Here is a 15,892-nt window from a genome sequence, read left to right on the forward strand (position 1 = left end):
TGTAATCTCAATTATGTTTTCCCTTGTTTCTGAAAATCTTATAAATCAATCTCATAAACAGAAAGAAGTTTATTTATCATTTCTTATGATTATAATTTATACCTCATTTCAGCATAACCCTATCACTCTATCCATATTTCCTAAATAATATTAAAGTACTACAAAACACTTATTTTTCTATCAATTAATAAATTTAAACAAAATAAAATCAAATAAATGAAAGTGCTGATTAGGTAATTAATCAATACAAAAGGAACTAATATGAAATGCAAACATAAATTATCAGATATTTCTTTAATTACTGGTAGCAAAACAAACATTAGTTCAGATAGTAAGTAATTCAGAAAATGAAATAACTTAGAGTAAAGATTTTGTTTTTATGATTCACTAACACAAGGTGTGTTTCTATTTCAACACTTGGCAGTGTTGAAATAGTAACACGTCTTGTGTTAGTGAATCAAAGAAATAAGACAACACGGTTTCAGAAGATTTAAAATTTAATTTTGTTTTTAATTAATGAAATTGTATTGCCATTACAATGGTTATTTAATGTATAGGTAAAGTTTACTTAACTGCACAACTGGGTTAGAACAAATGGCACAACCTAAACAGTGTGATTGAAAGAAAGAAAACAAACTGAAACCTATGGGTCATCTAATTGTAGTGCATCGGAATCTCAATCTCATTGCACTTGTAATTGGAATGTTTTTTCCCTGTAAATATCAGTTAATGCTTATTGTGTTGAATATTTGTCTTAAGTCAGGAAGAAGGTTAAAATAAGGCAGTTTGTATTGAATCCTCATATATATCAAGTACATTAAACAGGAGTGCAGAATATTTTTGGAGGCCAAAATTTGCCCAGAACATAAATTTTATATACAGTAAGACCCTGCTTAATGTGGGGGATGTGTTCCTAGATGACAATGCGCTAAATGAAACAGCATTAAACTAGGTCATTTTAACATAGAGTAAATAGGGAAAGGGGAGCACGCACCCAAAAACAAACAGATTTTACTTTAATTTTAAGTTATTTTTATATTAATAATAAGCAGTTAGAGAATGTAAGAGAAAGAAGAAATTCCAAGCAATGGGTCGAAAATAGAACAAGCACACCTGCGTGACAGGTATGCTTGGTGCTATAGGAGAGTTGCTGTATCCAATATCAGCAATTAGAGTAGCAGCAAGGAGAAATCAATACCAGACTGTCTGTATAGGAGAATTTGGCCAGGTTTGTGTGCAATAACATGGTGGATCGCACCTCACTTTCAGACAATGGATTACAGACAGACGGTTCAAACTCAATAATGTTCTCTGTGGCGCGAAATTACATCTTAAATCTCGAGTTTAATCATCAGAATACTTTCTATATCTCATAAGTTACTTTTAAAAAAGATTGGTAAATAAATATATATAAAAAAAAACTAGTTTAATTTCTATCAAAGTTGTAAACGTTAAAACTAAACGTTTAATTTAAATATTGGACTATTCATCGAAGCAAAATTCTTTAATTAATTCTGAAAATATTCTTTCTTGAAATGCGAGAAAACCAAACTGACTTGTAAAGGTGGCTTTCCTGCATAGCAGGAATTAATGCAGGAAAGCCACCTTTACAAGTAATGTTGGGCTTCTGTGTACTAAATAAATATTATCATTATTTTATTTTCAATTATAAATTAAAATAAAATTAATAAATAAATTTTTCAATTAATTATAATTTTATAAATTATTTTTTGAGTCCAATATAATGTGAATATTTCACGATAAAGTATTTTATTTTTCTTAATTCGTAATCAAATTTTTGAAACAATATTTATGGCCAATATCCTTATAAGAGTAATACAAACGGAGAAAATGGAAGGAAATCACAACTAACCAAAAAAGGAAATAGAGGAAATTAGAAAGAAATATGCAGGAAATAAGAAATATCAAGAGAAACACGAAAAGGAACTGAATTGTTAGAAAAAGAGATTTTTCTTTGAAGCATTTATGATAAAATATCGAAAGATTAATATGATATTTTCTACAATTTTTAATATTATTTATTACAATAATGCATTAAAAATAAAACAGGAATTTATTATTATTATTATTTTTCCTATATTATTTAACAGAAAAGGTTAGAGATAAAGAAAAGAATAGCTAGACAACTTCTCCTCTTACACACGAATTGATAGTTTAACTCTATCGAGTTTAGCCCGACTTGTAAGGAAAGCTCAATAAATTACACAAAAGGCCATCTTAGAAAAGACTGAATATTCGACCCCCTCCCCTTTTGACTCCATTGGGTTCGAGAACAAGAGTTGAAGTCCGTTTCTACTGATTTTCTTTGCTGTGCATCATAGATACGATCTTGCACGGTTGCAGGCGCAATAAGAAAGAAATTCACTTTGAATAGAGAAAATGCTGATTAGAAGGGAGAATAATCTCACGAAAAGGATACTTTGATCGATATTTGTTGTCACCCCACAATGTTAATGTCAAAAAATTTCACAATCATGTTTCTATCAAATTCCACAATGGATCGGGACTTTCATTGTTCGAAAAAAATTCGTCCATTGTTAGAAGAAAGGATGGAAAAAAAATTATACGTATCTAATCTAATTATTTTAGTAATTGAACAATTTAAAAATCTTTCAACTAATTTAAATACACAAAAGAATAATTTTCTGTTAGATATTCATCATTCTAATTCTGTTAAGAGAAATTTTCAATTCGTTAATATTCTTCTTCATATTTTGCATCTCTTTATTTATTATTTTAATTACAAAATGACATTTGTATGTATCAGAATAAATTTTGTTTCTTTTTAAAAAATAATTCCATTGTTTAAAATAAGGTTTTTGAATTCATTTATCCGTATTCAGAATTAATAAAATTATTTTAATTTAGTTTTAGATACAGTTTTTAGAGATAAAAATAAGAAGAAGAGCGAGAGAGGATCTTCATTTCGGCATCTGAAATTGGAACAGAAACAGGAATAAAGTATAGAAAAATGGATTGAATACTATTCTAATGGATACAGTTTCCATACCAAGCTTTCTATCGAGATAAAGTATTGTTTTCTTTACAATTTTTATAGCTAAAGACATAAAAATATATCATTACCATTCTATACCACAAGGAAATCCTTACTTTCGAGCATTTACAAAGACAGAAAAATTTAAAGAAGCCAAATCTTTTTTTTATTTTTAATTTAATAGAAACACATAACTGTTTAAAGATGCTATTTATCCAACGTTAATCAAGTTCATTTATTTTTTTGAATATCTTTAAGTACCGGAAAAAATAATTATAATTTAAACAAAGTCATAATAGAAAGAGTAGAAAGAGTGTTTCGACTTCTCATCACGTGCAAGATTCATAGAGAAAAGAGAAATGGAATAATGGAAAAGAAACTTATCGAACAGAATATTTAATCGAGTGAATATTTTATATCTATATATACAGTATATATACGAATATATTATATCGAAAGAGTAAAGTAGTGAAGGTGGTGGCACATTAACATTCGCTCGGCAGTCACCATTAAAATTCATGAACCCTTAACCGAATAAAGAAAAAAAAATCGCCTTTTTTGTGGGGAAGTAAAGGAGAAGAGAAAAGCGCAATAGAATGAAGAAACAAAAATCAAAAACAATTTCCTTTTGTGACTTCCTTAATTTCCAGCTGGTCACATTTACTTTTTCAACTTCCTCCTCCTTTTCCAATAGCATCTTATGAAAACTCGTTTCATCTATACATATATTTCTATCGATTTAAGTTCGATCTGTCCGTGTTTCGCATATATACTGAGCATTATTATCTAATAGAAACATCTTTACGATTTAATCAGGAGCTTTTCTGACTTCTAAATCTCGATACGTACGAAATTTGCCTTTTATATATACAATTTTAAAGCGAAAGAATGCTGTTTCTGAAGCAGTTTCGATGGTTTACGAGTTGCAGAGATTCAAAATGGATGAACAAGCTTTCCTTTCTATTGATTAACATATTCAAGATTACGATCTTCTCGATCCGTAAATGCATTGCTTCATAAATTAAACTCGTATCTCTATAACGTTTAAATGGTTCAATATTTATTAAAATTGGTTCGAAAATCGTGTTTTTCGCTCTCGAGTTATATTAAATCGTTCGTTTTTTATCCGTATTTAGTAGAAATTATCCAGTTTATCATTGGAGGATACGCGAGATGAGGATGAAGTTTGATCCTATCTAAAAATTGAGCTGTATCATTTCGTAGTTAGAATTTGAGCGATGCGAATTAAAAAAAAATCGATCGATATTCGTCGTCGTTCTAGAAAAATCTGTTAAATACATTTGCATTTTGCACAACAATTGGAAATTTGATCGCCTGGGATTATCGATTCGCAACGAGTTCGCTCTGATGCTAAACGGAAAAGTAACATTTACAGGGGCTAACAAAGACTTGGGAAAAAAGCATTTTATTAAATCATATTAATTAAAATTTTATTACAAAATAAATTACGGTTTAAATTTTAAAGCTCTTCTTTTTTTAAAAAAATAAATAAATAAAATAAAATATTATTTGTGTTATTAATAACCATTAATGAAAATTATAACGAGTTAGAGTACAATTAAGCGAACTTCATCATTATCTTAAATATGCCACGTTCATCTCTTTCCTCTTCTAATATGTTATTTGCTGCGCTAGTTTCCATGGTAACATGTCACGGTCCTCTTCCTGTTGTCATCTCTCATCAAGAGGACCTTCGGTCACTGTCCACTTTTATTGTTTTGCCAGTTACCATAGCGACTCTGCTTTATGACGTAAGATTTTTATGATTTTACGTTACAAAACGAGTCCGTTTGTCTGTCGGTTCTTACTCGTCATCGTAACTATACATAAAACACCATAAAAACGTAAACACTTCTACATTTATTTTTTTTAGAATAAAAATTTAATTTTAAATCGGAAAAAAAACAACAACATAAATGTAAAACCTTAAGCTACACTTTAGCGAATGGAATGTACTTTTAGAATAAGGGGGAAAAAAAGTGTATCATTTTTTTTTCTTGTTTTAACACAAATAAAATTCTCTAAATTGAACTTATGCCAAAAATAATTTCCTCTATACTTTAACTTAAAAAAAAAATCAGTATATCAAATGAAAAATATTGCAAGTTATTTCTATTCACAGAAGTCTTATCTAGGAGAAAAAAAAGGAAAATATAAAGATAAAAATGGAGCAGATAGAAATGCAAGGCTGACAGACTTGTAGATGTAACATTATACATGCTCCTGTCATGGAGGATAGCTCAGAAATCCCATACGCGAACAGAAATCTAGATTTTTCTTTACTTTTCCTATATTCTCCTTTCTGCATGACTTTTCTGTTTCGACCAAATATAAGCAACCGAATATATATATAGGCCCTATATATATATATATATATAAAGAGGAAAGTAAGCAAAAAAAAGCGATATTTTCGTCTAGTCTCTAGCGAGCATCAGAGAATTTTACAAGGAATGCGTTTATTTGTTATTTCTGTGGACAGAAAAAATAATTATTATATTTTAAATAATACTAGAAATGTGTATTTTCAAGTAAGATTACAGAAAAGGTGTAGAAGTAGGCTTTATCCTATTTTATTAATTAGTAATTAAGGCATTATATTTGTTTTTTTTTTACGAATTTTGACTGTATTTTTTGATACATGGCTGCTTATACCGCATCTAGAAGTATATAGAAGGAAGATATATACGTTCTATCAAATTCTATCGCGAAAATAAAGTAGCCTAAGAAGAAATAAAGCGAAATGTTCCGTATAAAAGCACTGAGAGTTAAACTATTCTCTTAGAAAGTAGAGTATGGAGTAGGGAAGTATGTGTTATTATATAAGGAAACAACATGAAATATGTAAAAGAAAATTGTTATATGTGAAAAGAGAATGAAGCACATAAAAGATAAACTGCTCGATTGAGGAGATAAATTGAAATATTTCGTCCTGAAGGTAAAATTTTCTATATGGAAACGTGAGCCGAGCTGTAAACTATTCTATGCTTGTAGATGTAAAATGGTTATGTAGAAATAAATTATTATATATGGAAATGATATAAAATACTTCGAAGAAAATTGTTCTATGTGGAAATAAAATGATGGATAGGAAAGTAAAAATGAAGAATGTGGAAGAGGAAACGTGAATGTAATGCTCTTGTAAAGGAATAAATTGTTATGTGTCGAAGAAAATTGTTAAAATAATGGCATAAAAATTTTATTAAATCAAAATTTTAATATATTACATTCCTAGCATCTTAAATACTCATATATAAACAATTTCCGAAACAAGATAACTAATTGATAATTCAAGTTTCTATCCATCGATTATAACTCGTGTTTAAAATATTATTTAAAAAAAAAAAAAACTAGTTATATTATTTAATTTAGAAGAAAAAAAAACTGATGTCGGATCCAACAGTCGAACGAACAAGAGGAATTTTTAATCAATGAAAAATCTGGAGAATTATATCAGCATTAATTTTACTCCGCATCACTTTAGAGAAGGATTGAACTAAAGAAAGAACTGTAATGAAACTTCTTTATGGTAAAATACCTTTCATTTTTACTTAATATATAATCTAGAAAGTGCAAAATTGCAAGAGGCAATCAATTATAAAAATTATATATAATACAGAAATTGGAAAATGGAGATAATCTAACGATCCATTTGAACTTAATCACGTCGATACGAATCCTAGAAAACGTGTAGACACGATTCTTCACCAACTGGGCGTGTACTATCGAAGGTTATACCAATGTTTATATCATTTCTTTCCCATCAGATACATACGAATTAACATTAAGTGCAAGTTTCCATTAGTTTGAAGCTAACTGTGACGACTCCATCCTTCCTCATCACGTTAATATCTTCTGTACATCATCACTTATCCATACTGATAACATACATTAAGAAACTAACTCGGAGTCTGACTAAAGTAAGAATTTTTACTTAAATTAGGAAAGATGCTCTCCTTTCTTCTGTAGCATCGCATCATGGAGATGTGGTAATTTCGTGTGGAATTTAATAGCAATAATTATTATCCGTTTCTCTCGAAACTTATTAATAGCGCATTACTTAGTCATTGCGATCAATCAAACGGAGTGACTATCAAAAGATCTTTCTTTTTTTATGAGGGGTGTTCGTCGACAGCGAATGAATGGTAAAGGTTCTGCAACATCCTTCCAAGACCATGCTTGATTAAATAACAAAAGGAGCTTGTAAGCAGAAGAATGTATGCATTTTTTTTCTTAAATTTCTAATTAATGGATAATGCGATAAGCATGTGTCACTGCTTCTTGTATTAATGCTCTCGCTTAAAGAATTTAGAGTTATGTAACTCTAAATTCTTTGCGGTGAGACGTCGAATTAGACTGTTTTCTTCGATTCTTTACGAAGAAAATGTCTATAAGACGAAAAACTTTATATAGAATAACATGTATACAAGAAAAGATAAGCATAATACAGATAAAGGACATCAAATCTTGGAAAATAACTAATTCTGGAGCCTAAGATGTGTGTGTTTATGTAAGAAATGATAAACTCCATCAGTATGCTCCGATAGAGGTTTGGGATGAAGCTGAAGCGATTTGCACACCATCAACCCGAAACTAGATAAATTTCGTGGAAAATTTTAACTTTATCAACACGTAAAATATTAAAAACATTTGAAAAAATTAATTAACTAATTAGGCATTTATGTATAAAAGTGAGAGAAGAAGACGGAGACGAATTAATCCATTTATAAAAGACAAATAAACAATTATCATAGCATTGAATAGAGAAAGGCTTTAAGACAGATATAGAAGAAAATTTTTTACGCAAAGTTAAGATAATGGGATTAAAGTAGAAGCTTCAACGATTTAATTTAATTAAAGATAATTACTAAAAGAACGAAGAGGAGATGGAAATGTTTTGATAAGTGTTATAATAATGGTTAGAAAGTAAAAGGAATGGAGCGAAGAACGTGTTATTGATCCTCTCGACGTTTGTTTATAAAAGAAGATAATCCTTTTATGAATATCAACAATAGTTAATAATTGTAAAACCAATCGTAAACTTTAAAGATCTTTCAATAGACAGAACAGGATTTAACACGATGTTATCATTGTCTAGAATAAAGTTAAAGGATAGAGAAAATCCATCTCTTCAATTCCGTGCAGAGATTAAACTTGTCAAATGAAAATCTACTCTGTTAAGGTCCCGTAAAAGTTATTTGACACATTGTGACTGCAAAATTGTCTTCTCTCCTCCCTTCTCGTCCGCAGCAAACAACGTCGACCATCCATAAAACGAACCAGCAACTACTAAGAATTTTCAAGTCATTTTATCCACTTATATATATTTTAATTTTTAAACATAAAAATTAATATATCTTTGATGTAAAAGATGATGGATTATTTTAATTTCCGTGTGACGTCTCTGCCATGTTTAAAATGGCACGAAAGAAAAATAGTAAATTAAATCGGCTTAAATTAGCCAGTGAATTGCTATTTAGTAGATGTGTATGTGTGTGAATGGAAACTATGCGTTAGGAAGAGGATGGAATAGTTTTATGATAATCATAGCTATCTCGTTAGAGATGCTTGATTGAGCATCATTACGCCACGACGCCTTTTGTGGATATATGCAATACTTCCATCTTTGTTATCGATCGATAATCTCTGCTCATTTTCCTATACAACTGATTGATATCCATCCATTTATATGACACAATTTGCTCTCGCTCCTCTTCCAATATTTTTCCATTTTAATACTAACTAATTGCTTTACTTATAATGAAAATTATTATAAGATTTCCTCCACAAATCGTAAATAAATTTGTATTTTTTTTTCTTGTAAATATTTTAATTAAGTTTATATACGTGTGTTTGTTTTCTATTCATAAATAATTAGAAAAATTCCATGTTTTTACAGGAATATATGCTAGTAACATATTAAAAATAACCGTAAACAATTAATTCGATTAATTAAATTATAATTTAACGAAAATTAATAATAATTTTGAGTGATATACGTCTTATAAGAGCGAATAAACAAGCCAGAATTGATAAAATTAAGTCATTTATAATGGATCTTTCTAGTTATGTCGTTAAAAAAAAAAACATGCACCCTACGATAGTAAAGATGAATAAGAGAATAGAAAAGAAACCTCCCCGTAAAGAATAGGGAAAAGGTACTCACCATGAACGTCTAGGTATACCCAAGTACCATTCTTTGGAGATTCCGGAGGTCTGTTCAAGAAGTACACCCTACATTCATACCATCCCTGATCTTGTTCCTTAACATTAGTCAGATTGAGAGATGCCTGGTTGGTAAGAGACACTCTGCCTTCATAACCCTCTCCGGCGTGGGGTGGATAACCATCGTACCAGATGTAGATGGGAATTTTGATGCCATTTTTCTGCCATTGGATAACGTAGGGCACTGGAATGCCCTCTGGGAATTCGAAGGCACAACGAAGAATGACGTCTTCTCCTAAGATGGCAGTGACGTGTTCTGAATCTTCCTGTGTATACCCTAGAGAACGAACACGTAAGCAAGAATTAAATCACAAATATTTTTTTTTTCCTTTGAGAAAAACATAATATATATATATATATAAGTTATAAACAAACAAAGATAGAGCTAAGAGCATTGTTATCTATGTTTTGATAAATAAACACAGAAATTTCTAAGACGTAAAACAAATTAGACACTTTATATTTATATCAAAACACGAAATGAATTGTTATATTTTCTTAGAACACGACACAAAATTCTCTTCTATTAAACGCATATAAATTTTTGTGTTTAACACAAAGCATTTTTGTATTCTGTACTCGACACAGAAAATACAATAAATTTCTTTAAATTTATGTTAATAAACACTATACAAATTACCTAAAAACACAATTGAAATGTCCTAAAAATAAACACAGAAAAATTTATTCCATACAACAACAACTTCATTTTGCAATTTTTACACAATTTTTAGTTAAAAATTATTCTCTTTTTTTGTAATTTTTCTATAAAAAAAAAGTAAACAAAAGAAAGAAGAAATAATAAATAAAAAATTAACAGAGTGTACAACATAAAAATACGTACTTAATAAAATATTATGCAGTTTAATCGTGCCTAAATTTAAAAATCAAATTATATTTAATGGATTAAAAAAAAAATGATCGAAGTTCATCACATCTCGACCAGATGTTAAAGATAGGTTATTAATCACGGAGTTATGCCCAATATTTTGGAAAATAAACAATATATAATGAATAAATCAATAAAGAGTTTCAGCATCTTTGTCCAATCATTATTATAAGAGTATTTATAAGAAAATTAAATACTTTCTTCGATCTAAAACGTCATTTTTTTTTAAATTTATTTTATTATATAAATGTTTAAATAATTTTTAAAAATATTTTAAATGTAACAAACTTTAAATTCTCATCGTTCATCCTCAGCATCACTAGTGATGCTGAGGATGAACTGTTATGGGAAGCAAAGATTTGTATAATGATCTGTATCATAACATTATAATTTTTTAAATGAAATATATTATAAGGCGTGTAAAATTATTAAATTTGTGTGTCTTTGTTTATTCCTAAGCTATTAATAGCTGTTCTTTGTGTATTTCTATTCAGTTTGATAGCTAAATCAAATTTACAGTTACATACAAATTCTCCAGTTTTTTTTTTTGCTATAAACGTCTAATTATTTAAATTACTTTAATTAAAATATATATAAATAAATCTTTTCAACTATTTTAACCATTTTTATATAAATTTCCATATAAAATAAGGCTATACGAGACTTGAAAGTTAGCTATCAAATGGAAGATGATTTAACTAAGTATCTTCATCGTTAGAAAAATAGGAAAATCAAATTTATATACGAGTAAAGAAAGGGATAATATTATCATTTAATTGTAAATTAATTCCTGCGATTTTATCCTTGCAAAGCAATATCAAGATCTGGAATGGTATGTCTTATCTTGTATTATAATAAGGATAACTAGAAAGTATCTTATCTAAAAGTAATAAAAATTAACAAAAGTACTTTAAATAAATGAATTTCAATTAACTAATTAGCTAAAATTTTATCGTTTACAATATATTTTAAGAAAAATCGGTTGTTTTTTTTTTCGTAAAGATCCGTCTCTTATTCTCTCTCTCTCTGCTCTTCCTCATCTTTACAAGTCGACATTATGATGTGAATAATTGTTTTCATTGCAAGACTTAGCTCGTTAAACATGAAAGGAACTCATTATTTTAACACCATTTCCACTATTATAATTAAGATCTGTTATAATTAGCATTAACTACGCGATTATTTAACTAATTTTAAAAATCATAAATGCATACGAAAGAGAACTTTTGAGAAAAATTACATTTTAAAACGTCGAGGAGAAAGGGAAAAAAATTAATGTATTTTTATGAATTTTGGAGTGAAAACAGACAAACAAAAAAAATATTCGATAAAAGTCAGAATAAACTGATTTAATTCACTCGAAAGATATTTGTTGCTCAGCATTTCTAGTAATTACATGGAAAACGAGGATCAACAACTTCGCTTCTGCAAACGGATTAAAGTGTAAATTTAAATTCAGCTTGCTCAATTAACGCTTTATGTAACAAAAGCATCCCCCCTTTTCTCGTTATCGGAATGGTGCAAGGTGATTACATCAACTAGTGTCGAGATATTAGATGCTCCTACTTGGATTTCATCAAGTCGCAATTTGCAAAGTTAGATATACTCGCGCTTTGCTCTCCTCCTCTTATTTCTTAAAGACAATTTCGATTTGAAATTCTAACACCATTTTCAATTTTAAGTCTACCTCTTTCTTTAAAGAGATTTAAATGGTTTTTTTGTCGGTCGATTATGAATTATTAAAACGCCTCTCGAAATTTGACTTATATTCGTTGTCCGAGCTTTGAAGGCAATGGTAAAAAAATCCGTCCGAAGTATAGGAAATGTCATTTTTTTTTCTTCCCTTTACTATTGTTCCTTTATTCTCCTTTGCTTCCTTTACTGTTGCCCCTTTGCTCCCCTTTACTATTGGCTCTTTGCTCTTCTTTGCTCCTCTTTACTATTGCCTTGTGAAGAATCAGCAACGAATACGAACGAGTAATAAGGATGACAATTGAATCAAGCGACTGCCTTAACGATAGTTACGTGAGAAGAATGGATGAAACGATGCGGTGCGAATTGTAAGGATAAATACGTCATAATTCCGTTTCGACGTAATTAAATTAGTAAAAAAATAAGATAAATTAAGGTGTGGCTTAGTGAAAAAAAAAGTCGAAATTCGTACGCTTAATTCAATTGTCTTTCGTCTAACAACTGCGCGATTCTTGTAGAACCGGAGACGAAGGAGACGTCTGGAAGATTGGAAGAAGAAAGGTTGGGTTATCATTGGGTCAATGAAGGAGCTACGGAGTTTTTGGCTCGCAGCCAAACAAGAAAACAAAACACACGAAACGGTGGATTTCTGGTGGATAAAAATAACTCGGAGGCTTTTGTGTGACCGCCGACTGCTGACTATACACCGCCGCCTCACACATCAATCGATTGCTATTACTTTATAGGCAATACGGCAATGGCGGATTTTAATTGTATACTACGCTTTAAATAACACTAAATCTATATAAGTACAGTATAACTATATACAAGAGTTAGAAACTAGAAGTGATTAAGTCTTTATATGGCATCTAGTTACTAGAATGTGGATTCTTGTGTGCAATCATTGCTGGACGGTTATCCTCGATGGGACGGAACGAGAGGAAGATGTGATGCTTCATTCTTTAATAGGGAGGGGCGTGGGTCTCGGGAGAATCCTAAAAACATTTGGGGCGTGACCTAGCAATTTCAGGTTTCTAGTGCGGGAAAATATCGATCTTAAATCCCGTCATGCAGCGCGCAATTCAACTTATTGACTCTCGGATGCTACCGATTTACTCTTAATTGCAACCTATTTTTATATGATATTTTACAATGTCCCGTTTCTTTTTTGTTAAATTAACTCAAATTCTACGATTTTTTTATCAATTTCTTTAATCTACATCGAGTTTTCGAGTGAAGAAACCATTGTCTTTCTTATGATGTATACTAATCTCTCCCTCTCTCTCTATTGGAAGTCGTTTTCCATTTGTAATTTCACGCTTCGTTAATCAACAATGATATTTAATAGCTTATTTTCTCTGGAAATGATTTTAGTTCAACCTAATTCAGAAAAGAAGTTTTGAATAGATGGGGGAAGGCAAACTGTAGAGGACGATAGAATGAATAATTAATCAATAATTCCTCGTAAAGAATAATCAAAAGGCAGTTGTAAGATATAAAAAAAAGGCAAAGTTTCTGCCTTTCGCTCTTACTTTAACGGTAAGGAGTGAGGTAATAACGTTAATGGCAAACACGACGACCGAAGATTGAGTTAGTGGCTGTTATAGGACTTAAAACACATTTATAACAACGGATGTGCATAGAAATTCTTAAGTTACTAGCAAAAAGAAATGATGCTCTCGCTTCGGTTGATGGTTATTAATTTCGTAGGTCGTTAGTTTAGAAAACAGTTACAGAAAAACAGGAAAAACAGTTACATTTTAATCATATTATCTATTAAAAATATTCAATAAAATATGACTCTTTGGTATAAAAATTGGAATCGAAGAGAAGATCAAAACCCAAATAAAATCGGATTTATTATGGTTTTTTTAAATAAATAATACGAAAAATAAATTAAAACAATTTAGAAAATTATCCTTTAATAAATTATTGTTAAATTTAATTAATTATATTTCATTAATAATCTTTAAAGTGTGAAAAAAAGGAAGAAGAAGAAGAAGAGGAAGAGGAGGAGGAGGAGGAGATGATCTTTTCCAAGTTTAAGTTTAATGATCATATTTTTATAAACGTCTAATATTGTTAAATAAAGATTGAAAGGCTGAAAAGGGATTAAGAGAGGGTAGAAAAGTACATTTGTTCTGTAAGATAAATTTAATCTTAAGAGAAATTCATGTTTTTTTAATTAGAACATTTTCATTCCACCCGTATTAATAATCTTTATTTGAAAGGAATTAATGAATTTTTTTATATATATTAAGAAGTTTTATAACGAGATGTCTTCTAAAAAATTATATTTTTTTTAGAGGTATTATAGGAGAGGGAGAGTTTCTTGCGGTTGTTGCCCAGTTAAGAAGAGAAGAAGAGAGAGAGAGAGAGTCCCGCGAGTGTTGAGACTAGGAAAAGTTCGTTAGCTGATAGAAAGTTCGACTGAGAAAAGTTAAGACCTAATTACATGTAACCTAGAAGTGAGCCTCTAATTAGAAAGTGGCTAGTAATAGGAGGTAATTTCCAACAAAAACAAAGATTAAGGCTTTCCTTTTCTACAGTTACATTCTTTCAAATTACTATGCCGTAACTCTTAGCTATTTTGCGTAGAATCAGCAGATTTTTCTGTACTTATCACGTATAGAAAAAGTCATCCAAACAAGAGATTTAATCCCCGAAAATTCTAAAAATAAATATTAAAAAAAATAGTTCAAAAAAAAAGGGATAGAAAAATAGCGTGGTGTAACTCATTGCATTAACTGTAATTATAATTTTAAAAAATAAATAAATAATTTAATTTAATTTTATATTTAGAAAAAATACAACGCATTAAATTTTAAATACTGTATTTTAATTAATAATAATCGTTAAAAAAATAAAGTTTTCGTCCCAGTTTAAAGGCGTGATGTAAATTTTAAGTCTATGGCCATGCTTACAAGGATCAAAACTTTTTCATTTTATAAATTTAAAAATAAAAAAAAGTGAATTTTTTTTAGAATAAACAACACACTTAAACTTCTTTTTTTCCTAGTTTAAAAACAACAGAATTAATTTTTTTTTATCAGAAAATTTTAAAACAAACACAGGCTCCAGTTCTAAAGAATCAAAAGACACGAATTGATTCAAGTCGGAAGTTGCATTTCTGTACGTGATTCGAATGGAAAAATCTCCGGAAATAGAGTACAAAGTAAGAAAAGAAGAAATTCCAGATTGAGTAAAGAGGGAGGATGAAGACGAGTTTGACCCTCAGGACTACAATTACCACGTGATTAGACGAAACAACTCTTGTTAATCATAGTCCTTTTAAAAGGTATCTTTTACACGTCTACGTAATCTTTTAATTAAAACCCAAACTTGTTAACTTCCGTTGTTTCTTCCGTTTCAAAAAGTCGAGTAAAATAATCCTTAATCAAGTGGAAAATAAAAATTTTGTTAAACATAATCAAATGGAAGATCTAACATCCAAATATATCAACTTTCCCTTACTTTATTACTGTTTATTAATTATGTATCTTCAAGTTATCTTTCTATAACTTTTTTTTTTTAAAAAAAAGGGATCTTCTTCACCGCAAGAAAACAAGTTACAAGAGATTTTAATGAAGATAACCCATTAATTATATAATATTCACGGGTTAACTTTAATTTCGATACGTTTTGGAGCCATCTTTGAAGTGGAATTACCACTCCAATATTTATAAAATTCCAAATAAAATTAATTTTAATTAAAAGAAATTAATGTTTTAATCGTTAATTAAGAATATCTTTTAAAAAACGTATAGATTTTAATGCATTTTAATGGTATAATTTCTTTTTTTTGTGTGTGTGTGTGTGTGTGTGTGGCTACCAATTTAGATTAGCTCCTTTAAAAATGTATAGACATAGATATATTTTAAGTTATTAATGATATTTTAGTAAATTGTAGGGCTTCTTTATCTTCTAAAAATAATTATTTTAAAAAGTTTTTTAATATTATTATTAATATTACTAGAAGATATCTTTAAAAATATCTATTTTTTTTTTAAATCAATATTGAGTTATGTATGTGTATATTATTCGAAGAAATG

The 15,892-nt window shown here is 29.3% G+C and overlaps 1 protein-coding gene across 1 annotated transcript in view; it reads right to left on the bottom strand.

Moving 5' to 3' along the window:
• The window catches only part of LOC111616019 (protein turtle-like), a 216,376-nt gene that overhangs the window by 76,408 nt on the left and 124,076 nt on the right, over positions 1-15,892 (bottom strand). The window contains exon 3 of the mRNA XM_023357464.1: positions 9,201-9,536. Coding sequence (XP_023213232.1) covers positions 9,201-9,536 — 336 coding nt within the window. The remainder of the gene's footprint in view (positions 1-9,200; positions 9,537-15,892) is intronic.

The sequence above is a fragment of the Centruroides sculpturatus genome, unplaced genomic scaffold, assembly GCF_000671375.1.
Source record: "Centruroides sculpturatus isolate CEXI.00-Female unplaced genomic scaffold, Cexi_2.0 scaffold55, whole genome shotgun sequence".
NCBI lineage: Eukaryota > Metazoa > Arthropoda > Arachnida > Scorpiones > Buthidae > Centruroides > Centruroides sculpturatus.